The sequence below is a fragment of the Caretta caretta genome, chromosome 1 (genome assembly GCF_965140235.1).
Source record: "Caretta caretta isolate rCarCar2 chromosome 1, rCarCar1.hap1, whole genome shotgun sequence".
NCBI lineage: Eukaryota > Metazoa > Chordata > Testudines > Cheloniidae > Caretta > Caretta caretta.
Window position 1 is genome coordinate 323,568,128 of NC_134206.1, and position 24,646 is coordinate 323,592,773.

General features: G+C 40.4%; 1 protein-coding gene across 2 annotated transcripts in view; it reads right to left on the bottom strand.

The window, feature by feature from the left end:
* The window catches only part of GRAMD4 (GRAM domain containing 4), a 142,174-nt gene that overhangs the window by 12,937 nt on the left and 104,591 nt on the right, over nucleotides 1–24,646 (bottom strand). For both annotated transcript variants that reach the window (XM_048836252.2, XM_048836255.2), the window contains exons 5-14: nucleotides 17,158–17,219; nucleotides 14,200–14,332; nucleotides 13,338–13,363; nucleotides 11,779–11,870; nucleotides 9,928–10,019; nucleotides 8,446–8,494; nucleotides 7,437–7,508; nucleotides 5,406–5,449; nucleotides 5,193–5,302; nucleotides 2,560–2,714 (exon numbers count right to left, since the gene is read on the bottom strand). In XM_048836252.2, the coding sequence (XP_048692209.1) occupies nucleotides 2,560–2,714; nucleotides 5,193–5,302; nucleotides 5,406–5,449; nucleotides 7,437–7,508; nucleotides 8,446–8,494; nucleotides 9,928–10,019; nucleotides 11,779–11,870; nucleotides 13,338–13,363; nucleotides 14,200–14,332; nucleotides 17,158–17,219 (835 nt within the window). The remainder of the gene's footprint in view (nucleotides 1–2,559; nucleotides 2,715–5,192; nucleotides 5,303–5,405; nucleotides 5,450–7,436; nucleotides 7,509–8,445; nucleotides 8,495–9,927; nucleotides 10,020–11,778; nucleotides 11,871–13,337; nucleotides 13,364–14,199; nucleotides 14,333–17,157; nucleotides 17,220–24,646) is intronic.

The window sequence follows — 24,646 nt, forward strand, 5'->3', positions numbered from 1 at the left end:
CCTGAATTCTGACAAGGCAGCACACAGCTGAATTTGGAAAGCTTTCTTGCACTTTATTTTCTTATGTCTTGACTGGTAGCACAATGCACAGTTCTACAGGCTGGCATTTCTCACAGAAATTACACATGAAGGGCTCCATTCTCATTCTCATCACCCACATGCATCACCAGCTGAGTAATGCACACATGCCCGACATGTGGGTGCAGGATTGAGCCCTTAATCTATAAAGAGACAATCCTGGGAAGAGTTGACTACCCTCTGCTGCTTCTGATTTCTCTGTAAGTTCATGGTACTCTCAGTATTGAGCCCTACAAGATGAAAAAATTCAAAACGAATGACATCTGTGCACTGAAACTGAATCAAGTTTTACAAAACAGCTAAGCAGACATGGGCTATTTATCATCTTGCCTTTAGGGTTATTGTAGTACAAGGATGCCTCAGTGGAAAAGGATAGGAAAGAATAAAAAAGCAGTAAAGTGCAAGTCTCTCACTCGTAGTACATGGACTGTATTATATCCTCATTCTCAGCCCCTTGCTTAAGGAGCAAGCAGCTGGTTTAATGTTAGCACTACTTTTAAACAGAGCATGAGTCCTCCTGTCAGAGATTCAGAAAAGTCTTGAGTCATGAACATTTTATCCCCAGTTAAGGATTGTGTGGAGGGTAGATGGGTTTGGGATAAAGTTGGCTACCATTTTTGGTTTCATTCAGTAATTTTACAGATTGGATCCATAGCCAGGTTTGTTAAACCTGACAATGACTTTCTCTACGAGTGCTAGTGGTTAATTTAGAAACCAGACACTATCAAAGTGGGGAAAGCGGGGGGCAGGGGAGGAATCACATCTATTGGAAAATATTGTACTTTTAGAAAACTAGTATTTTAAAAATCTTTCAGATAACAAAAGAGATAATACTGTTCTTTAAAGGTTGATTATAGTCCTATAAATCAGTGGTTCTCAAACTGTGGTCCGTGGATGCCTGAGGGTCCGTAGATTATGCTTAAGGGGTCAGTGAAAGGTTGTCATTACCATAGAAAAGTGATTTTCAGACTGTGGTCCGCAGACCCGGAGGTCCGCAAACTATGTCTACGATTTCCAAAGGGGTGTTACCTCCATTTGAAATTTTTTAGGGGTCTGCAAATGAAAACAGGTTGAGAACCACTGCTATAAATGATTGTCAGAGTACTCAGATATTACGGTAAGGGGCACTATACAAAATTCTAAGATAAAATTCTATTTCCATCTAGCTCTATTTCACGTAAGCATTCCTTGTAAGTACATCTTCAGCAAAGTTTTACTGAGCTTGGCAGTGTTCACAACAAGTATGTGGAAAAGCATGTTGCATTCCAACTTGCTTCATGAATCAGCAAAGTTATTGTTTCTTATTCCAAGAACTGTACTGCTAGTAATTATGTACAAAGCAGAATAAGATTGCAGTTTATATTAATGGTACATGTATCAATAGTTTATAAAAGAGTTAATAATGTTTTAATAAATGGTTAATCAATTGTTAAAGCCCAAAATGTTGAAGGCTCTTTATGACCATGGGTTTATACTCATCTACCATGTTTTTTACTGAAGAACTTATAACCATCTCTAAGACATACTAGTTATATCTAGCATTCTTACAACCATCTATTAATCATTTATTAAACTAAACTATTAAACTTAAACTATTTATTATCCCATGTGTACTTTTAAGTGTCACAGTGATTCTTTATCTAGGTAACCCAAATAGCACATGGTAAATAGGCCTAATGGCCTGTGATGGGATGTTAGATGGGGTGGGATCTGAGTTACCCAGGAAAGAATTTTCTGTAGTATCTGGCAGGTGAATCTTGCCCATATACTCAGGGTTTAGCTGATCGCCATGTTTGGGGTCGGGAAGGAATTTTCCTCCAGGGCAGATTGGAAGAGGCCCTGGAGGTTTTTCGCCTTTCTCTGTAGCATGGGGCATGGGTCACTTGCTGGAGGATTCTCTTCTCCTTGAAGTCTTTAAACTACGATTTGAGGACTTCAATAGCTCAGACATAGATGAGAGGTTTTTCGCAGGAGTGGATGGGTGAAGTTCTGTGGCCTGCGTTGTGCAGGAGCTCAGACTAGATGATCATAATGGTCCCTTCTGACCCTAGTATCTATGAAATAGCACATTGAGTATTCACTTCTGGCATATGGAAAAAAACCCTTGTTTTTACTTGTGATGTAAGCAAATTTCTTATAAAAATACAGATTAATATGGATACCTATATGTTATTTTTAGTAATTTTTCTGGTTATAAACATTAGAACCCCCAAACCCTCCACCCTTTTTTTTGTTTTAACTAAAAGAAAATTCTTTGTCCACAAAAAAGCAAGTCACTTTATGAATATTGGGACCCTGGATTTAAAAATAAAGACACGTCAGACCGCCATTGAAGTATGAACGCTGAAATTAGGTGTAACAATTACCTACCCCTCCCTCAATGTGCTCTAGTCACTGGGGGGGGGGGGGGGCGGAGAAGAAAAAAAAAAAAAAAAAGAAGTGGACTTTGCCTGATATGTAAAAACATGAAACTTTACTTACCCGTCTTGACACTGTAGCATTAGACCTTTCTTTGAGTTGAGGATCTGTAGGCAAATTTGTCCAGATGATATAAGGAGTATCATACTTAGCTCGAAGTCTTGGGCATCGTTTGAAGATAAAATCAATAAGGAAAAACTTAATTCCAGCATAAAGTCCTGAACAATTGAAAAAAATCTGTTTTTAGCAAACACAGTAACTGGCATTAAGATTGTCAGATTTTCCATCACTTTTCCATAAAGTCCATCTATAAACCAAATTTTTGCAATTATATTTCTAATCGATGTTGTATAAAAAATATAGCACACCCACATACACACTTTCATCTCACAAAAGTAATTTAAGTGGAGAACGTGGGAGCTACAACTGCAAGATCTCTGCAGCTATAATTTTGGTTTCTTTGCATAAGTTTAGTATTTAATGCTGAGAAGCGTTAAAAAAAATTCAAACATCCATCTGCTGTTTTCAGAACAAAACCGAGAAACATGAGAGATGCCCTTTTGCCTATTTTTCTATTAAAACAGTAATCCCCTATAATAATCTAAATAGTAACAGAGAGCTCTTGGACAGCTGATTATGTCCTTTTATCTTACACAAAAGATCCTCTTCCTTTATGCTAGGTTACTGAACATATTTCAAACCTCTAATCTCTTAACAGAGACTAATGATTTTAAAAGGAGTCTTCAGAGTGAGTGAAATCTCATTCTGAAAGCCATTGGAAAAAAAATTCCAGCCAGTCAATTCAATCAGCATATAAAGTGACCCAATATGTGTAGTAGGTGTTTAATCTAATGCAGCAATGTAAAGTCAATGCCACATTTAAAATATTACCTACAGTTTAAGAACTGCACACGACAGTCACAAGCTTCATTACAGATACATGGTAGCAGGGGTGCTGGAACAATTTGTATAGCGGGGGAGCTGAGAGCCAGTGAACCAAACTGTAAACCCTGTACATAACGGAAACCACTTCAAGCTGGGGGGTGTGGTAGCACCCCTAACACTCCTAATTCCAGCACCTGTGCATGGTGGGCACTCCTAATTCGTAGGGCATGGTTACATGTTACACAGAAGAGGCTTTTCTCTCCTGATTTCTCATTTCAAAAACACCCCACCTCTCTCCCCCATACTTCAGGAGCTTAATATACTGAACGCAGCAGCCAAAAAGCATCCTTGGCCACTGCTCACACAGCTTTCCTTCCTATTCAAACCCCCTACTGACTACCCCTGGCCAAACCAATCAAATATAAAGAGGGACAAATGTAAAGGGACAACTTTGCCCCTACTGTTATTGTTCAATATGTCCTCGTTCTACCAACGAGGTCACTGCTCTTTTTTTTCCCAAATATTCTCAGCTTCATGACTTCTTCCCTGCTGCCCGCCATGCCTCACACTTACATCCCAAGTTGCCACAGATTTTCAGGAAGTGTGTAAAACAGAGAGGCCTTCAAACTCTAGCCCAGTGTTTTTCAAACCGTGGGTCGCGACCGAGTACTGGGTTGCCTTGCTCTGGTCAGCACCGCTGACTGCAACGTTAAAAGTCCCATCAGCGGTGCTGCCCAGCTAAGGCAGCCTACCTTTTCTGACACCGCGCTGGACCCCAGAAATGGCCAGCAGCGGGTCTGGCTTCTAGGTGGGAGGCCATGGGGCTCCGCGTGCTGCCCCCGCCCTGAGCACTGGCTCCTCACTCCCATTGGCTGGAAACTGGCCAATGGGAGCTGGGGGTGGGGGGAGGAAACAGTGCCTGCAGCAGAGAGTCACGCTTCTGCCTAGGAGCCGGATCTGTTGCTGACTGCTTCCAGGATGCAGCACAGTCCGCGGTGCCAGGAGAGGAGGGAAGCCTGCCTGTGCACACCGGCTGCACCACTGACCTGGAGCTGCTGGAGGTAAGTCCGCACCCCAACCCCACGTCCCAATCCCCTGCCCCAGGCCTGAGCCCCCAAACCCGGAGTCCTTTCCTGCACCCCAAACTCCTCACCCTTGGCCCCACCCCAGAGCCTTCACCCCCAGCTCAGAGCCCCTGACCCCCCTCCTGTACCCCAACTACCTGCCCCAGCCCTAAGCCCCCCCAAACCCAGAAGCCCTTCCTGCATCCCAACCCCTCCATCCCTGGTCCCACCCCAGAGCCTGCACCCCCAGCCCAGAGCCCTAACCCCCTCCTGCACCCCAACCCCCAGCCCTGAGCCCCTCCCCCAGAAACCCCTCATACCCAGCTCTGCTGGGTCACGGGCATCAGCAATTTTCTTCAACTGGGTCCCCAGAAAAAGAGTTTGAAAACCATTGCTCTAACCCATGTCAATAGCATATCATCACCATGCCTATTTTGTACAACATCCCCCACTTCTCAAAGTTACCATTCACTAGCTCTCCTGGTACATTGTCTATTCTGTCTTCTAGACTGTGTGCCTCATGGGGCAGGGACTGTGCCTTTATTCTGTGTATCTTACACAGTGCCAAGAACAATGCTGATGCTTTAGTAAATATGGTGCTTTAATGTATGGACTTAAGTTTTGAAGGAAGGATGACATTACCAAAACATTTTCTTCTTAAACTGGATGGTATTTCAAGAAACAAATTCTAAAATGTAAAGAACTACATCTATCCTATGATATAAACATCATATATGTAATTTTTACCCATTGCAAGCCCTATAATCCTGTAGGGAAAGAAGCAGGATGCAATAAAAGCTGCCCATAGAACAATATATAGCTTCTGTGTTATTTCTGGCTGGACCCACATGAACAAGCTGTAAAAACAAAACAGAAATAATTGTTACAGCATTTTGTTTTCAGCTGGTCAGAGGTTGTTCAAATGGTTTATTTAGGAGAAAAAGAAAAATATAAACTTACTTCTTGATTTTTTCCAATATGTCTGCCATTTTCCCAAATAGGTTCTGCATTAAAAGCAAGAGACAGTTAATTTGCAATATACTTTTTGCCTGCAGAGAACTTTGCTTTCCACCAGTTTCAGTTATTTTCTATGTTAAGTGATTCTTGAAAGCCAACCACTTAGTTTCTTCTGGCTTTAGTTAAAAGTCTAGAGAATTATGAAATATGCACTATTAACAACATGCATGTTTTCCCTTTAAAATTTATTTAATCAGCATTCAGGGGATTTCCATTTTGTTGTATACCTTGTTCTTCAATTTCTGACCTATTAATCACTGGTTATTTAAAGAAAGTGGAAGGAATTGCTTAACTTTATTGTTACGGTTGAAAAATGCGTGCGTCCTGGTCATAGTTTCAGAATAATGGAGAGGTCAAAAGACAAACTACGTAAGTAGACAACACGTCAAATCTGAACTAATAGGTTTTGGATGGGACTAGAATTTTGGGAAGTCGTTATTGTATGTGTCATGGTTTGACCATTGGCTTCTTTGGTTTGGAGTCAGAACCCACCTCTCTCATGAGGGTGGTGGATCTATTTGAATGGTACACTCTTTGAAGCAGATTGAGCCTGCTAGATTCTGACAGCTCTGATGAAGAACACTGTTTATCCAATACGTAACCACTCTACTGATGGCCTAGTAAAATTTTCTAAAGATCATTTTTCCTTGACCCTTGCTATTGAGGCACCATAAAATACATAGTTTTCAATAGATCCCACATTAGGCTCTACTAAACATACTCAGGGCATGGTCTCTGACTGTTGTGGGAGAAATAGATAAATAGTACATTGATGTTGGCATCAATGATAACAGAGAAGGATGAGGGTCTGGGGGTGAGGAGAGATGAAAAAAGACAGATGTGAATAAATGAGGGGCAGAATTACACAGGAACTGGAAGACAGACAAGCAGCTTCAACTTGATGCAGCAGGGGAGAAAGTAGGGGAGAGGGTAGAGGCATTCAAGGTATTGTGAGAAAAACAATGAGCCAGGAAAGTTCTTAGCAGCCATGCTTTGTACAGAACAGAGGGGTGGATGTAGGTGTCAGGGAGGCCAAGGAAGTTGCTGGAGATGATCAGGGCATGAATGCGAATTTTAGCTGTTGGGTGAGAAAGGATGTCAGACCATAGTGGTGTGGATGAAGAGGTAGTAGAATGTGGAGACTGCCTGGAAGGTGTTGGCGGAGGAGGAGGGAGGAGTTGATGATTCCCTTCAGGCTTAAGTTACACGACAGATGGTAGTGTATTCAACAATCACAGAGAATGGGGTGAGCACAGAGGCTGTGGGATGAAAGATAAGGAGTTCAGGTATGATCAATTCAAGATGATGGCAAGACATTTAGGAGGAAATGTCAGACTCCCTAAATGAAGCTGCATGTCTGTGTCATCTCAAGATTACAATACTGCAACATGGGTCTACATCTTGGGAGCATTAGCTACAGTTAAATAAAGCTAGTGCAGAATGCAGCAGCTCACTTATTAATCAAGTTTTCATAAAGAGCACATTGCACCAAGGAAGCCCAGAACAGAGCGTGAATGCATATTAACCACGAGGTGGCATTTAAAGCGTTAGTTTAAGTTATTAACTTTCCCCAGGAGGCCACCTATTTCCAGCTTTTTTTAAAAAAGGGATGGTGGTTGAAGATGGTGGGCTCTTATAGGGGGTTATTATTTTACTATTCTGGGTTAATATTATTGGTCTGGATGGCCAGGAAGTTCACTTACGGCAGTTTGTATGTTGGATTTTATTTCTTTTTATAGTTTATTTGAAGTTTTCTTATCTACTTCAGCATGCGGTTTTCATAAAATCGAAAGCGGTTTAGCATGATTCCTACCTCTCCACAGGGTATTTCTTTTAAATATATAAGGGTACAAGAGATTACGAGGTAAATTAATTTGTTCTGACCCATTTTCACACATTGTACACTACGTTCTTTCAAGATGTATCCTCTCTTTATTCAGGAAACACAGACAAAGTCTGAATGGAGTACAGTACCTGTGCTTTTTGTGCCACATCTAGAACAAGCTGAAACTTTTCTGACACTGTCAGGTCTTCCTTTGGAGGTTCCTTGGACAAGACAAAAAAAATCCAATTAAATTTAACTTTCAGCTTTGTCACTGCTCTTTATATTTTAGAAAACTGCTAGTGACAAAAATAAAAATATTTAATATACAATAAAGCCACCAAGTGTGCATCCTGTATCCTAAATTTACTACATTCCACTACCGGGTTTTAGTTCTTCTGTGGCTAGCCATGATTTGTATTAGCAGTAGCTAACTAACAAATTGCTCTCCTCTGACCTAGACAAATGTTGTGCAAATTTGTTGCCCTTCCTGCTCTAGATACTAATCATTTACATTTCTGTTTAAAAACTATTTAGTAAAGTTATACGTCTAGAAACTTATGATAAAAAAAAATATCTTCTGTCATTTAAGACCACAAGGTTTTCCCTGGAACCCCAAAATCCTCAATACATCTTACTGAAAAGGTTTGTCATTCAAATAGCTCTTTATCTATTATCAATAGTTGTTCCCAGAACTCTTGCAGATAGTGTAAATTTCTGGGCTGTTTAAATCAAGTCAATATTAATTTTCACATACTGAAAGCTACTGACAGCTTCACGCTGTTACAGTGGACTTTCAACAGCGGTATAAGCAAGTTTCCTGAACTGAAAGTCCACTGGATTCAACTGTGAGACTTCTATCAAATCTCAGTTTAAACCAGAAATTCAATTTACACTTTCATTTATGACACTGCCAACGTTTTCCAGTAAAAAAACAAACAGAAAAACAAAACAAAAAACAACCCACAACCAACGTTGGCTTTGAAAGTGCAAGTAAGAAAGACCAAAGAGTGGCAATAGCTGTGTATTTTTACATCCTCCCAAATTGAATGATGAAAAATGGGAAAATCCTTTGAAAGGACAATTTTCACATAGGCATTTCTGTGTGTGTTTTGGAATAGCATTACAACATGCAGTGCAAAATGAGGATTAAAGACTTACAATGGGCTCAGAAACTTCAGGCACAATGCTCCACTGTATTCTCCAACCCCTAAAAGTCAAACAAACAAACTATGTAGATATCTCTTCTCCACAAGTCTACCAAGCAGGGTTTAAAATGCTTTTCTGCAACCAACACTTATGTGACTTTAACAAAATAATGACGTTTTAAAACATCTATGACAGGGTAGCTAACAGTGTCCTTTCAAATCTACACACACACACACTCTCTCTCTCTCTCTCTCTCTCTCTCTCCAATAACCAGTCACATGGCCTTGATATTTCAAACATTTTACACTGATTTATGGCAATGAAATGATAGCCACTTGTATGTTTAGAATAGACATCAACTGTTCAAAATCATCATTTGTGCTGGGAGTTCCATTTTAAAAAAATAAGCACATCAACCCCTTTCTGACAATAAGCAGTAATTAAGGAATTACAGTATTGTTCCATAAATATATACTAATGGTGCACAGGCCATTTGCAACTGAACCATCAAAGTTTATATTTTTTTCTTAACAACTGAATAATTATACATTATGGATCCAAGTCGGCACTGGTTTAAACAGATGAAGCTGTCATGAAGTCACTGGAGTTGCACACCCCCACACACACTAAATTTGACCTGGTAAGTTCTAATTAGAAAAGCCTTTAGTTCAGGGATCTGAGCTTTCCCCCTTCCTTTGCAGAACTGTTGATATATATTATAGCTTGAAATAAGTGATCAGTATTGGAAGCGAGACTTTGCACTCTTAAGAGTCCTAAGCCTGACACTGAGGTTTTAGTAGGAAGGATTCTTCATGACTCTCAGGAAATGGACATTTTCAAATACCTCAGTTTCTCAGAACAGTCAGCATATACTGTATTTTTAGGTTTCTTGTACAAACAGATTTTATATAGGGGCTGAGTTTTACATTTACAACAAAAAATGCCATGACATCTAAGAGCAGGAAGCCTAGTTAGGTTTAAAATTGTGAAAAAAATGAAATATCTTTTCATTAACATATTTGTATCCAAGTTAAAATATTAATTCAACCTGTGTTATGCCTGGATGAAAGAAAAAGTTCTTTCTATAAAAATGTGAACAGGCTTCAGCCTGTAACGTGCTGCTCTCCAATTGCCTCCAGTACTTCTGGAAGATGGAAACTGCCTCCTTTGGGGGATTTTACTATAACAATAAATCACTGCATTAAGTGAGTGAATGTGCAGCATCCCTTATGGCGACCTGAGTCATTGCAAACCAAAAGTATTTACTTACAAGGGTGATAGATCTTTATGACAACAAGACTAGTTTGGATTCTATGCCTTTTCATATTTGTCATAGCTTTAGAACCACAAATTTATTTAAACCCACATTTTAACCCTTGCTGATAGCAAAGTTAACAGCTTAAAATTATTTCAGTGTAAGAACAAAATAAAAGCCTGTAGATAAATTAAGTTACACGAATGGCTAAATCCTTAATATTTAAGCAAAGTAAATACCTGGCTATGAGGTAATTTAGGGATAACCTCAAAATTGCTAAAAATAAGAACATAGGAATGGCCCAGCCATGCCATACAGCATTCATGTAAATCTGCAGATAAAAAAGGAAAGAGTTGCAGATTACAAGCTAAATTACAATGATTTGCATGAAACAATACCTGAACTGTGTTACTAGGTACACTGCTAAAACACAACTCCCAAAGCTATTAACACTTAAGGATGTGAAAGCACCCCTGTGACTGATGAAAACGCAGCTGATTCATACACCCAGGGTCAAACATTAACTAGGAGATTCAGTCAATCACAATGAACTGCTACTTCAGCAGCTCTGAGCTGCATGCATGGCAGATGAATCTCTCATAGTCGCTTGAGCACAACAATAACAAAAAGTCATTAGATTAACAGAATTTAAGACAGCAGGGGCCATATTATGATCATCTAGTCTGACCTAGCAAGGCCACACTAGCAGTGAGTCAGAGTGCTGACTGGAAGTCAGGGTAGTTCTAGCGACTGGGCACTTGAGGGAGAGGAAGCAGTATGAGCACCAAGATACTGAATTGTATTTTATTCACAGAAGCAATACTCCAATGTGTCACCAAGTTTAATACCATTCGGGGGAAGGAAAAGTGAGATGTCTAAGAAGAAAAGGGAAAAAATTATTTAGCACTCGCATAACAGATTACACTTCAGAAGTGCTTTACATACATAACTGCTCTCACCACCTTTGCAAAGGCCACTTTATGGACAAGTAACATAGTAAGGTGTTCTACTCGAAGCCACACAACAAGACAGTGCCCAGCCAGTATCAGGACTAGCAGCTCCCAGATAAGGCTCTTCTATATATATAGCAGACCACACTGCTTCTATATAAATCACTTTTCAGATGAGAAGCAAGAATTTGAGAGATGAAGAGATGAAAGAGGTGGATAGAGGTTTGGGAAAAGGGGTGTAGAGGCAGTGTTAGAAGGGGGTAAGGGAGCCCAGAATGGAGGTGGTTCTTTTTAATGTTCCTTGATTGGTGTATTAAAAAACAGTATTAAATCAACAACCCATGTAGACTTGCGGGGTTACAATCAATGAAAGTGCAGCTGTAACTACATAAAATAATGAAACTTCACTTGCATGTTTTAGGATATTGCTAGAACTCTTCCATTCAGTTATCTGTAATTTATTTTTAAATTAGAATTTTAGATTTTTCCAGCATATTTTAAATTAGATGTGGTGTGGATAAAGTGTGCCACACAGACAGATCTAGAGACCAAAGTTCTGTAATTATCCACAGACCAAGCAGTACAAGTCCTCCTCACAAAACTCTCACCAGTGTACATCAATTCTAGTTCAGTCTGTATGCCTATTCCCTGGGCCTCCCTTCTGACAAAGAGCGCCAAATTAATGCAAACTATGATGTTATGGTGGGGGTACTGACAGGAAAGACTTTCATTTGATGTGGAACTGTCCACTTTCGGAACTGGACTGAGATTGATAAGATATTTCACAGAGGAACATCAGTCAGATGATTGGACGCATTTTCCGGGGGGCGGGGAGGGAGTGGTGGCAATCGCAGGCAACAGGATGAAATATCCACTAGGCTGTAAACCATTTGCAAATATGGAAACTTTTGTTTGAATATCTGACATTGTTAAAAAATGAGCAAAGAATCCTAATATTAAAAATAGTTCTGAAATAAGAAAAATCATTTTATTTAATATAGAACAAAATTATACTACACTGTTTTGACTTTGCCATGTTTGCTAATGCTGAATTATAGTAGACACTTTCAAAGAATGCCACTAGGTGATGGCTATAGAGTTTTCAACTGTTATTACACCTGGAAGAAAAGGATAACTTACAATAAAGGCAATAGCAGAAGTGTAGATAGAATACCAATCTGATAAGGCAGAAAGATTCTTCACAAAATTAGTAACAGGTTTGGCACCTCTCTCTAGGCAGAAGAAAAAAACAAATGTGGTAAATAATTAACAGCAATTAAATCATTTGTAAAACAACAAAAGTAAATTGGAAATAATCTGAGATCTTTATTGAATGTTAAAGACAGATTTATGGATTGGATTACATACATTTTTATTTAAATGCAAGAGCTGCCCAAAATCTCAGCGCCCAAATTAGTTAAAAAAAAACAAAAAAACACACAGCAAAAGAAAGACTTCAAGATTACTGAGCAATTAAAGAGAATCACACTCCCACAAACTAAAAAGGTTTTAACACAAAGAAGTACAAATATGATTTGAACTGTGGCTTAGATCCTTTAAATACTCTTCTCCTTCCAACCCTGTACCCTATTGATGGGCCCAATCTGATCTCCTGTCGTCCTTAGTCAAGACTCCTGTTAACTTCCAGGAGTACAGGACAAGGCCCTTAATTTCTACTGCTCAAAATTCATCTATCCCTGCTATGCCTTCCATGGGAAGTTCTTAAACAACCAGGGCTAGATTTGCAAAAGGGTAGCTCTAAGGACCAACATCACATCCTAAGGATTGCATGGAACTAGCTGGGAGGGCGATAGCACCAGAGGAGCTCATTGGTTTAATTGCTCTCTACAGCAGCTACTGTCAACAGTGCTGTACTGCATTAAGATGGCTGCCCAGCCTTTGCAAGACCCTCAAAAGAAGTTAGCATTGCTTGCCTTCCTTTGTACCTAGGCACAAGGAGTCTGGATGGCTTAGGGAAATCTTTACAACCCCTTACTTAAGTCAGTCAGTCTAGCCCTCACTGCTCACCTGAAGGAATTAAAAACTATTCGGATCTCCTACGTAAATATCAAGGGTGCAATCTGACATTTTTTACTCAGACAGGACTCCCCGAATTCCTAATAAGGAGGACAAGCCATAGAATAGTCTCCCAAAGCAAATGATGGAAGCAACACACTATGATAATTTTACTTTAAAAACTAGACTGTACAAAGCAGTAGGATAGATGGAAACAATGAAGTACTCCTCCTGGTCAGTTATGGTTCATGCCTGCAAACTTTTACTGACTCTAGAAGGCCTCTATCTCTGCTCATAGTTCCATTAACTAAGTGGGAGCAAGGGTATGTAAGATAGGCTTTCAGTTACCCAGCTCTGAAGAGTTAAGTTTCACCAGACTGGGTATTTATTTAGCATACTGTATTACAGTTTTTATGGGAACGTCTTGTTTACTTAGAGCTTAACAAGGGAATAGCTTCTGCCACTATTTAATAATGTGGTAGACAGCATCATCCCTGGTGTTATACTGCTTACTTAAGTTACTATCTACAACAAAGATTAATTCAAGGCTTCAGAAATGCTTCCACCTATAAACTAGCAGAAGAATTTCTCAGGACTTCTGCATGTTTATATGCACAAATATTAAGTTAAGCGATAAAAAAATCTGATTTAATGTCAAGACAATGATGTTGCTGGATACTTACTTAATCGTCTCATATTTTCAGTTAACCTAGAAAAATATGGATAATACAACATGATGTTAGGCAGATATTAAGCATTTCTCAACATACCTGTACTTCTGTTCTAGTACAATATGTACAGCACATACATTAGACTGCGTATCAATGGTGTAAAGCTACTCTCAGCTGCCAAAATGCATTTAAAAATGAATTACAACTAAGCCCTATCTGATATCAAATCAAAATTGAAGCCAAAACCAAGCCTAATGAGGTACTTAGCCTCAGTGCTAAAGGAAAACTTTTCTTGCACCCTGCGGACCCAGTAACTAGTTTATGGGTATGTCTACACTGTAGCTGAAGTATACTTTCCAGCACGAATAGACAGATGCGCTAGCCCTGCTTGTGCTACCATGCTAATAATATCAGTGTAGCAAGGAATAGCATGAGTGGCAGCTTGGGCTAACCACCTGAGTACAAAACTGCCAGAACCCTCAGGCTGGCCACCCAAGTATGTACCAAAGTTGCCACCTGTGCTACCCCTGGCTACTCTGCTATTTTTGGAGTGCCCAGCTTGAGCAGGGCTAGCACCTGTCTGTTTACCCGAGCTGGAAAGCACACACTGAGATGCAGTGTGGACATACCCCAAGTCTAATTTCATTCTAGACATGCAGAAAAATATGGGATTTCAACTCTCTGCTGCTAACACTAATTTAGAAGCATACATACAGAGCCAAAATTAGCCCTGCTTCTTCAACTTCTATAACTTTTTATACAAATATATTTCCTTACATGTATTTCATTATAGTAGAATCATTTGTGACAAGTTTTATGCTGGTTTATCCAAAAAGAAAAAACAAACAAACAAAAGTTCTACAAGTATTTTTACCTTCTAGCGCTAAGTGGCTCTTCAGTTTCCACTGTGTTTTCCTCCGGCTGAAATCTGAAGTCTTCAACATACTCCCCAAATTTGTCATAAAACCACTTCTGGACTCTTGAACACATCATCTGACTGCGTTTATCTATAAATCCGAACAGCATATTTTGTATGTTAGACAAAAAACAACTTTTGAAAAATCAACTGAAAATAACTCATTTTGTAACATGCAACTAGAACTGCTCCAGATCTAGTTTTTCTTTGTAGTTTAGTGGCATTCTTTGTAAGTTATCACCTCCCTCAAGAACCCCACTGCAGATTCCAATGGGATTGAATGGTTCCTTCTCCACCAACTCTGGAAATTAAAAACAATCTAGAGCCATCCACTTTTTTAAATTAACATGTGTCTCCTGATCTTTTAAGAGAAATATTACAGTTAAATGTAGATGCTTCTAGATAAAAAAGTTTTATTACAAGTAGCAGTAGTTCATCTAATTTGTATGTTTCTTCTGGATTGCTTCTCTTTCAGATACTCTGCCAATTATATACAGTAGGCAACTACAGACCAGTAAGCCTAATTTCAGTACTGGGCAAATTGGTTGAAACTATAGGAAAGAACAGAATTATCTGACACATAGATGAACATAATTTGTTGAGGGAAGAGTCCACGTGGTTTTATTTAAAGGGAACTCATGCCTCACCAATCTATTAGAATTCTTTGAGGGGGTCAACAAGCATGTGGACAAGGATTATCCAGTGGATATAGTATACTTAGATTTTTCAGAAAGCCTTTGACAAGGTCCCTCACCAAATGCTCTTAAGCAAAGTAAGCGGTCATAGGATAAGAGGGAAGATCCTCTCATGGATTAGTAACTGGTTAAAAGATAGGAAACAACAGGTAGGAATAAATGGTCAGTTTTCAGAATGGAGAGAGATAAATGGTGGTGTCCCCCAAGGACTGCGACCAGTACTGTTCAACATATTCATAAATGATCTGGAAAAAGGGATAAACAGTGAGGTGGCCAAATTTGCAGATGATACAAAACTACTCAAGATAGTTAACTCCCAAGCAGACTGCAAAGAGTTTCAAAGGGATCTCACAAAACTGGGTGACTGGGCAACAAAATGGCACATGAAATTCAATGCTGAGAAATGCAAAGTAACGCACATTGGAAAACATAATCCCAACTACACATGTAAATGATGGGGTCTAAATCAGCTGTTACCACTCAAGAGATCTTGGAGTCATTATGGATAGTTCTCTGAAAACATCCACTCAATGTGCAGCGGCAGGCAAAAAAGCTAACAGAATGTTTGCAATCATTAGGAAAGAGACAGATAAGACAGAAAATACCATATTGCCTCTATATAAATCAATGGTACACCCACATCTTGAATACTGCATGCAGATGTTGTCGCTGCATCTCAAAAAAGATATACTGGAATTGGAAAAGGTACAGAAAAGGGCAAAAATGATTAGGGGTATGGAACAGCTTCCTTATGAGGAGAGATTAATAAGACTGGGACTTTTCAGTTTGGAAATGAGACGAATGACAGAGGTCTATAAAATATTGTGTAGTGTGGAAAAAGTAAATAAGGATGTGTTATTTACTCCTCATAACACAAGAACTAGGAGTCACCAAATGAAATTAGTAGGCAGCAGGTTTAAAACAAACAAAAGGAAGTATTTCTTCACACAACGCACAGTCAACCTGTGGAACTCTTTGCCAGAGGATGTTGTGAAGGCTAAGACTATAACAGGGTTCCAAAAATAACTAGGTAAGTTCATGGAGGACAGGTCCATCAATTACTATTAGCCAGGATGGGCAGGGATGCAAAACCATGTTCTGAAGTGTTCATAGAATCATAGAATATAAGGGTTGGAAGGGACCCCAGAAGGTCATCTAGTCCAACCCCCTGCTCGAAGCAGGACCAATTCCCAGTTAAATCATCCCAGCCAGGGCTTTGTCAAGCCTGACCTTAAAAACCTCTAAGGAAGGAGATTCTACCACCTCCCTAGGTAACGCATTCCAGTGTTTCACCACCCTCTTAGTGAAAAAGTTTTTCCTAATATCCAATCTAAACCTCCCCCACTGCAGCTTGAGACCATTACTCCTCGTTCTGTCATCTGATACCATTGAGAACAGTCTAGAGCCATCCTCTTTGGAACCCACTTTCAGGTAGTTGAAAGCAGCTATCAAATCCCCCCTCATTCTTCTCTTCTGCAGGCTAAACAATCCCAGCTCCCTCAGCCTCTCCTCATAACTCATGTGTTCCAGACCCCTAATCATTTTTGTTGCCCTTCGCTGGACTCTCTCCAATTTATCCACATCCTTCTTGAAGTGTGGGGCCCAAAACTGGACACAGTACTCCAGATGAGGCCTCACCAATGTCGAATAGAGGGGAACGATCACGTCCCTCGATCTGCTCGCTGTGCCCCTACTTATACATCCCAAAATGCCAAAATGTGTTCCTAGTCTCTGTTTGCCTGGGAACAGGTGACGGGATGGATCACTTGATGATCACCTGTTCTGTTCATTCCCTCTGAAGCACCTGGTATTTGCCACTGTCAGAAGACAGGATTCTGGGCTAGATGGCTGTTCTGATGTACATATGTTCATCTTTGCTTTTAGAAGAGGACAAACAAACATTCTACTTAATGTCAAATACTAAAGAACATTTTAACACCAGCATTCTCATTTAACTTCAAAGGAAATCAAGAGTGACACAGAGCACTCTTTCCTTTCATCCTGTAAACTTAGGTTTGTTAAGTTAAACCATGGCTGTGTGAACAGAAGAGTATATCCACATAATCTTCATATGTAGCTTTCCAAAAGCCTGAATAAAGAACCAACAGCTAGTACAGAAATGTTCCAGTATCATCTTGCAGATCAGTTTTGAGAGAAGAGCTCGTGTGAATAAAAACTGATAAGTGAATTAAATAACTAGTACTGACTTAGTCAAAACTACCTGTTCCATTGACTTGTGTCGGTGGTTTTGCGGGTTGCTGTGTTGTAGGCAGCTCTTCTGTTCTATAAAGAAAAAAAGCAAAAAGAAGAGATGAATTCCTGTAGAATCAGAGTATTTCATGCTTATAATTTCCCATGAATGAACCAGATGCATATTTTCATGCTGCAGAACTGCCTCTGCTGGGGAATGGGAGAAGTGCTGTCACTGTCTGTTTCCATGGCCGAGGCAGCACAAGAGCGTGGGAGGAGGGAGGCAGGAGGAGGAGTTAGGTTTGTTTCCATTGCAGTGCAAGCTGTGCTGGTAGCCAACGGGGAAGTAAAATATTCACTGTAGATTTATTTTCACAGATTTTTAGAATCTGTGAAAACAGAATACGTTTACAGCGAAAGGCTAAAGCATGCCCCTCTTCCCTGACTATTCAATTCCTCCTTCCTTTAGCTCTACAGCCAGCCATTCTACAGTTCATTCCAAGATATCTCTGTACACGTGTTGCATGTACAGTACAATGATCCAGAACTGATGTTCCCAACATGCATCAGGATTTCCTGACCATGCTTCCTTCCAATACTGCTGACTGGGTGGGGGATTGAGAAGCACAGTTCTAGAACAATACTCCAAAAGATTTAATTATGCCATCATTACTACTAGAGCCACCAGCTACTTATTTTCACTAAATTAAGAATAAGACAAAGAGTTTCTTTAAATATGGTATTGTTTAAATTCCTATACAACAATACAGAGTGCACAGATATCAACTTATGATGAAATTACTTTTAAAACTTGCTGTAGTTAAGTTAATCATTATTTCACTAGTGGGAAAATACAGGTTATGCAAAAGCTCAACATTTCTGTATATTGAACATACCAGGAGAGCTGAGGTGATAGATACCTGAAATGCCTACAGCAAACATGATTGGTCATAACAGATGAGATCAAAGGTCCTTCAAGTCCAATATCCTGCCAGTTTGAAAAGTTAACTTTGGTACATTTATATTCAAATGTTATCACAATATATTTAGATGCATATACATGTCTGTTCCCATACCTAGTTTTCCATTTTGTTGTTATTTTTACACTAATTCTCAGCAACTCTATTTCGATCCATAGCCAGCTGCTGCTAGGATGCTCTTCGATAAAACTGTGACCTTCAGGCATCTTCCAATCCATACAGCATGGCTCTGATACCATGCAACTAAACTGCTCCACTGGAGAAGTTACTCTGACCGTGTAGGATATAATAAGAGCTTCTTTAACATGAACTTACATGATTTCCAAACCTACTGCTTGAAGCAAAGGTATGATAAGTCACATAAACGCATTCTCAAAGTTTTATGATATAGGTGCTCTCAAGTGTATTTTTCTCCATAAACACTAAGAGCCAAATCCTACCTAGGTCAGCAAACTGCAGATGAACCTTCCTCTAACTACAGGAATCATGCATACAAGGCAGAATTCCACCGGATAGGCTGTGGGGCTCAGAAGTGCAACTAGCCTGATGCTATGCTGCTTATCTGTACAGGAGCAGCGTTCACCCCTAGCTGCTGATCACTGCAGGCTGCAGCATATACAGCACCAGGGAAGAGGAAGGATCCTGTAACAGGTAGAACATGGCCCCTCAAAGACATGATGCATCAGTCGGTCAGCTAGCAGCAATTAAAGGTTAACAGATCTCCCAAAGGCCCAGACCCTATTGTTGCATGGGGAGGAAGCTCCCTTCCATCCTAAAGTGGTGCACCACAAGATAAACCTATGCAAATCATAACATCCTCCAACGTGGATTAAACCCCACTACAGCCAGGGGAGGAACACCAGATATAATGTGGGCAAGCCATTGTGGAGATTAAGCATGAGGAAAGCCAGGCAGCTCTCTCCACCAAAGATGTCCAGAATGCAATTTGAATTCAATGTCTTAGTGAGCTAAGTGACTACAATAAAAAAAGGATGTGAGGCAATGCTTCACAAGCCTCTGTTATGCACAACCTAATTAAATTGCAAAATTGATTTACAAGGATTAGATCCAATACCACAGAACTGAAAGTTTCTGGGTCTTGCCAACTAACTGATCTTCAGACAGCCAAGTTATGTCACTACCTATCTGACCATAGGGAAGGGCAAAGAGACACAATTATTTGTCTGTGAATACGAAATGCAAAGAACTCAGCAACATGACACTATTCAGAAACAGAACTGAACATAGAGAACAACTGAAGGAGGGGCAGGTAATTTAGATCTCAGTTCCAAACATCTTTATATATTCTAATACTTTACAAACCTCCTCTATCCTGAACAATTCCCACAGAACTTTTACAGATTCAATATTGAGGAATAATTCACTTTCTGAAATGCAGACTGCTAAAATTACAATTTAAAAAATGAAAGACAGTGATGTGCCTCCTACTTCCTCCCTGGGCCTTTTCCATGCTGCATGGCATTCCTTTTTCAGCATCAAGCATTTTAACTCTCCTTCAAACCCCTTCTGAAAATTCATTAATTTAGTCTTATTGCTTAATTATGACTTCTGCACATGTATTATCTACTTCTCTAGTCTTGCTCTATTTATGTTTAAGCTTTAGTCACTTGCTATACAACTCATTTTCTCCCTCAGCTCTCTTTCCCTACCCCACTCTGTTTTACTTCCTGTTCCGTCAGCTTCATTACAGGCCCGCTCATGTTGCACTACACATGATGGTGTTTGCAAAATCAGGCATTTAGATTGTAAACTCTCTGTAGCACAATGTCTTTTTTAATCTGTAAAGCAATATATATTAATAATGCCACCAGCAACTTCTCCTACTGACCCTGAAATATCAGGTTTAGGTAGGCAGGATATAATTATTCAAGCAAGTATTCTGCCAGGACACAGGGGTTCACACCTGCATTCTTACAAAGACGTACACAAAAGTGCCGCAGGAACCAATGGCCATAAGCAGTCAGGTCCTCAGCTTTGAGTCTTATTTGAAATACAATACCACGAGCAGCACAGTGACATTTTTTGTCACATATTTCTCGCAAGGAGAAAGGATTTTAACTTATGATTTAAAATTAGTTCTGAATGCCAATCTGAATAAGATTAATGCAACCTTGGGTGGTAATTTCTTGAGATGACTAAGCTAACATCTGCTTGCCACTCACCTCTGCCCACAGCCTGACCGCTCAGAATCAGGTTATGAGATGATAGTCCATGGCAGCTTTAGTTGCATCTGCGGGGGTGGGGTGGCACAGGGACTGTAATGAATTGCTTCAGACAGATTCATAGGGAGAAGCCATGAACTCCTTTGTTTCAGGCTTGTGCACTTGTAAAATAGTGGACCAAGTACTAGAACTAGGACACATTGAGTAAACAGGCTGGGTTGGAGACATCCTCTCTTCTCCGCAGCTCCTGAGCTCCTCCTTCAGCCAGGGAAATCCTGGGGCACACTGGCTTAATCACTGTCCCCACAACTCCCACACCACCTGGAGCTGGGCAGCATGGTACAAGCTTCGTAAATCCACTCCAAATCCAAATTCAAAAAATCACATCAGTTCTACTGCAACTAGGAACTCCCACCCAGAAAAATGGGGAGAGAGGAAGGGCTAACTCTAAGGGGTACTAGCATTAAGATTACAGTAAGTCATATGCTTACTCAACCTCAAATTATCTGCACTTGAACGCAAGGACTGACTAAATTGATAAAAAGGCCACTGTACCCAATAGAAATGCAGATTTTTTTTTAAATGGGTTCATTTGTGCTTAAGCATATTGCAATTAGGAAAGCATGAAATGTCATTTATAGCTGTTCATAAGTAGCAAATAACATGTAATATTACACAGTGGCAACGTACAGGGTCACATGCTTCCACTCAGTTCTGAACCATAGAAACACCCTGCAACAACATCAAGATATTAGTAAGCATGAGTTTTATAGCTGCATGCATGATGCATAAATTAAAAAGGAAACCTGACACCAGACATGCTGGTCATTTACTCCAACATTCTCAAAGTGTTACGCAAACCCAAGTGTTTTTTTGGAAGTTGCATGACATGACAATATCATTACAATTTTTGGAGGAAAAATTTTTTTTTAAAAGCTTGGAGCCACTGTATACCCATTCTAACCATACTGAGGTACTTTGAAATTAAATTAAGTGTACTTTGCCACAAAGTGCATCATGATGTGGACAGAACACAGAGGTGGTCTCCAAAATGCCAGGATTCTAACATCAGCACTTCACTGGTGACATAACTGGCCTCCTGATGACTGCTACAGAAGCTCAGAGAAGCAGAGATTCTAGCCCTGCATTTCTTACTGCAAACACGTTCAGGGTTAGGCTATAAGTGTCCTCCAACCCTTGAAATATATTTATTTTAAAAGGGTGTAGGTAGACAATGACACTATTCTTCTCAAACTGGGGCAGGAAAAGTGTCATCCAAATTGTGCCCATGCAAAGTAAAGGTTTCTGAACTTGGAGTAATCTTACGTACAGCAATAGGTGAGTTAACACAACAGCTACATATATTCTGGATTTCACTCCTCTTGTTTGAATACACCCAACATTATTTTCATGTTAAATTTACTTCAGAGGAATGATTAAAGATTTACAAAAAATACACTGACTTCCCTTTCTCCCTGCCCACCAAACACTCCCATACTTGTAAACATCTAGCATACTTTATGTAGCTAACATCCTATGCTTGTAGGTTCTTTGCCAACAGAAACAGGACTCACACAGGAGATCCTGTCAACAAAACAATACTGGTCCATGTGTTTTTAGGATGAACAGATGTTCCTGGGATGTTAAAAGGTTTCACAACAGATAAAAACATTCTCAAGAGTAGTACTGTACATGCAACCTATCACTATCTCAGGCAGATTAAAAATAAATAAAACAAGAAGTGCAGCCAACTGGATGTTTCGCAGACGAGTGTTATGCACTGTCATCCAAAAGAGCCAAAAGAATCTGTGATGTGGGTCCTGGTCTCTCATTTGCTAACCTGGCAGATCAGTTATGCATCATTCCACTGGCAAAGCACTGCAAGCTGCAGCTGCTGTACCAAAGACTGGGCAGTCCAAGGACAACCCTACAAAAAAGCCTCTATCTGGGTGCCCTCATGTTCTCAAACAGTTCCTTCCCAAATACTGTATGTTGGTGTGGGCACCACAGCTTCAAAATCAAGAACAATAGAGAGAAACAGAAGAAAGAAGCCAGGTTTTTGACAAGATGGTCCTCTTAAGCATCCCTTTTCTTGCCTTCACTGAATTGTAGTTGCAACATCTGTATTCGTCTTGGGGTACTTACAGGACCCAACAAAACTGTAGTATCTGAGTACCTCCTAACTATTTAAAAATGGAAGCAATCTTCTTCTTCCTACTCTACAGCTTGATTAGTTTTGGTTTTGTTTGGCTGTTCACATTTGTAAGCGAGAAAATCGTTTGTGTCTGTGCATGAAAATCATTTAAGGTGTTTTAAAATACACTTTGTGTTACGTGTAACTGATCAAAAAGAAATAAAAGACACTTAATTCACTCAAGTGGAAGGCACCTTAAAATAAAGACTGAGCTTACATGAGCATAAACATGGAAACTTTCTCAGTGCTGTTGTCTTTTTTGTCTTACACACATCTGCATGCCTCACAAACAGAACAGAGGGCAGAACTGGTGAAACAGGAACAAACTTGGGGGTTCTGACAATTTGGAGAATCCATGTGCAACTTTTGAATTCTGTTTGATATTATGGACTATGTATCTATATCAAACTACAAACCCCATTTTGATTATAAGGCTGGTCTGTGCCTTCTCTGCCTTTTTACCTCCATCTTGATCTGAAATTCCAATGGGTGGTAACACAAGGATTACAGTGGTCTTCTATTTAAATGGAGGAACCCTAGTTCAATGAGCTGGCTATCATCAAGAAGAACCAGTCCACCCAAGATGGGCTGGAATCCAGACAACTGATTGCCTGACTGGGGGTTTGAGGCTGAACAGAATATCGCCTGATAAAGGGGGCTGGAAGTCACAGAAGGAAGGAAGGAAGGAAGGCAACAGCCATTTTACAGAGGGAGAACGAGAAGGAAACTGGCTACAAGAGTGAGAGCTGACTCCATGTTACAAGGAGAAGGCATAAACAAGACCTGGAACACTGAAAAGACACTAATCTAAACTGGGAGGAGTGGTAGATACGCTGGAGGGGAGGGATAGGATACAGAAGGACCTAGACAAATTGGAGGATTGGGCCAAAAGAAATCTGATGAGGTTCAATAAGGATAAGTGCAGGGTCCTGCACTTAGGACGGAAGAACCCAATGCACAGCTACAGACTAGGGACCGAATGGCTAGGCAGCAGTTCTGCGGAAAAGGACCTAGGGGTGACAGTGGACGAGAAGCTGGATATGAGTCAGCAGTGTGCCCTTGTTGCCAAGAAGGCCAATGGCATTTTGGGATGTATAAGTAGGGGCATAGCGAGCAGATCGAGGGACGTGATCGTTCCCCTCTATTCGACATTGGTGAGGCCTCATCTGGAGTACTGTGTCCAGTTTTGGGCCCCACACTTCAAGAAGGATGTGGATAAATTGGAGAGAGTCCAGCGAAGGGCAACAAAAATGATTAGGGGTCTGGAACACATGAGTTATGAGGAGAGGCTGAGGGAGCTGGGATTGTTTAGCCTGCAGAAGAGAAGAATGAGGGGGGATTTGATAGCTGCTTTCAACTACCTGAAAGGGGGTTCCAAAGAGGATGGCTCTAGACTGTTCTCAATGGTATCAGATGACAGAACGAGGAGTAATGGTCTCAAGCTGCAGTGGGGGAGGTTTAGATTGGATATTAGGAAAAACTTTTTCACTAAGAGGGTGGTGAAACACTGGAATGCGTTACCTAGGGAGGTGGTAGAATCTCCTTCCTTAGAGGTTTTTAAGGTCAGGCTTGACAAAGCCCTGGCTGGGATGATTTAACTGGGAATTGGTCCTGCTTCGAGCAGGGGGTTGGACTAGATGACCTTCTGGGGTCCCTTCCAACCCTTATATTCTATGATTCTATCACATATTCCCAAAGGCGTAAACTACGTATGAGTGTCTACAGGATGAAGCTCTGGGAAGGAGTGTACTTGAGCAGTGTACTGGAGTTTCTTGGGCTGTCAGTACTGGCCCTGGGGGCTTAGGGTAGCTGGGCCTCGGGGCTCCACTTCCAAAAGGGGTATCAGACAGTTTGGCATACAAGATGTGTGCCAGAGAGGCTAGACCAGAGACAGTGCTGGAGCCTACCCAGACCAAGGGAAACTTAAAAATTACATAAGCCCAGCATGTGGGTCCAACTACAGCATTCTGGTGAGTGTCCAGTAGCAGGAGCTCAACCAGGGCTGTGACAGGGATCATGTTAGATCATCAGCTGAACACGAGCTTCCAGTGCAACTCTGTGGACAAAAGGACTAATGCAATCTTTGCAAGCATAAACAGGAGAATTTTGAGTAGTAGTGGGGCTTACATTACATCTGTATTTGGCACTGTGTCCAGCTTCAAT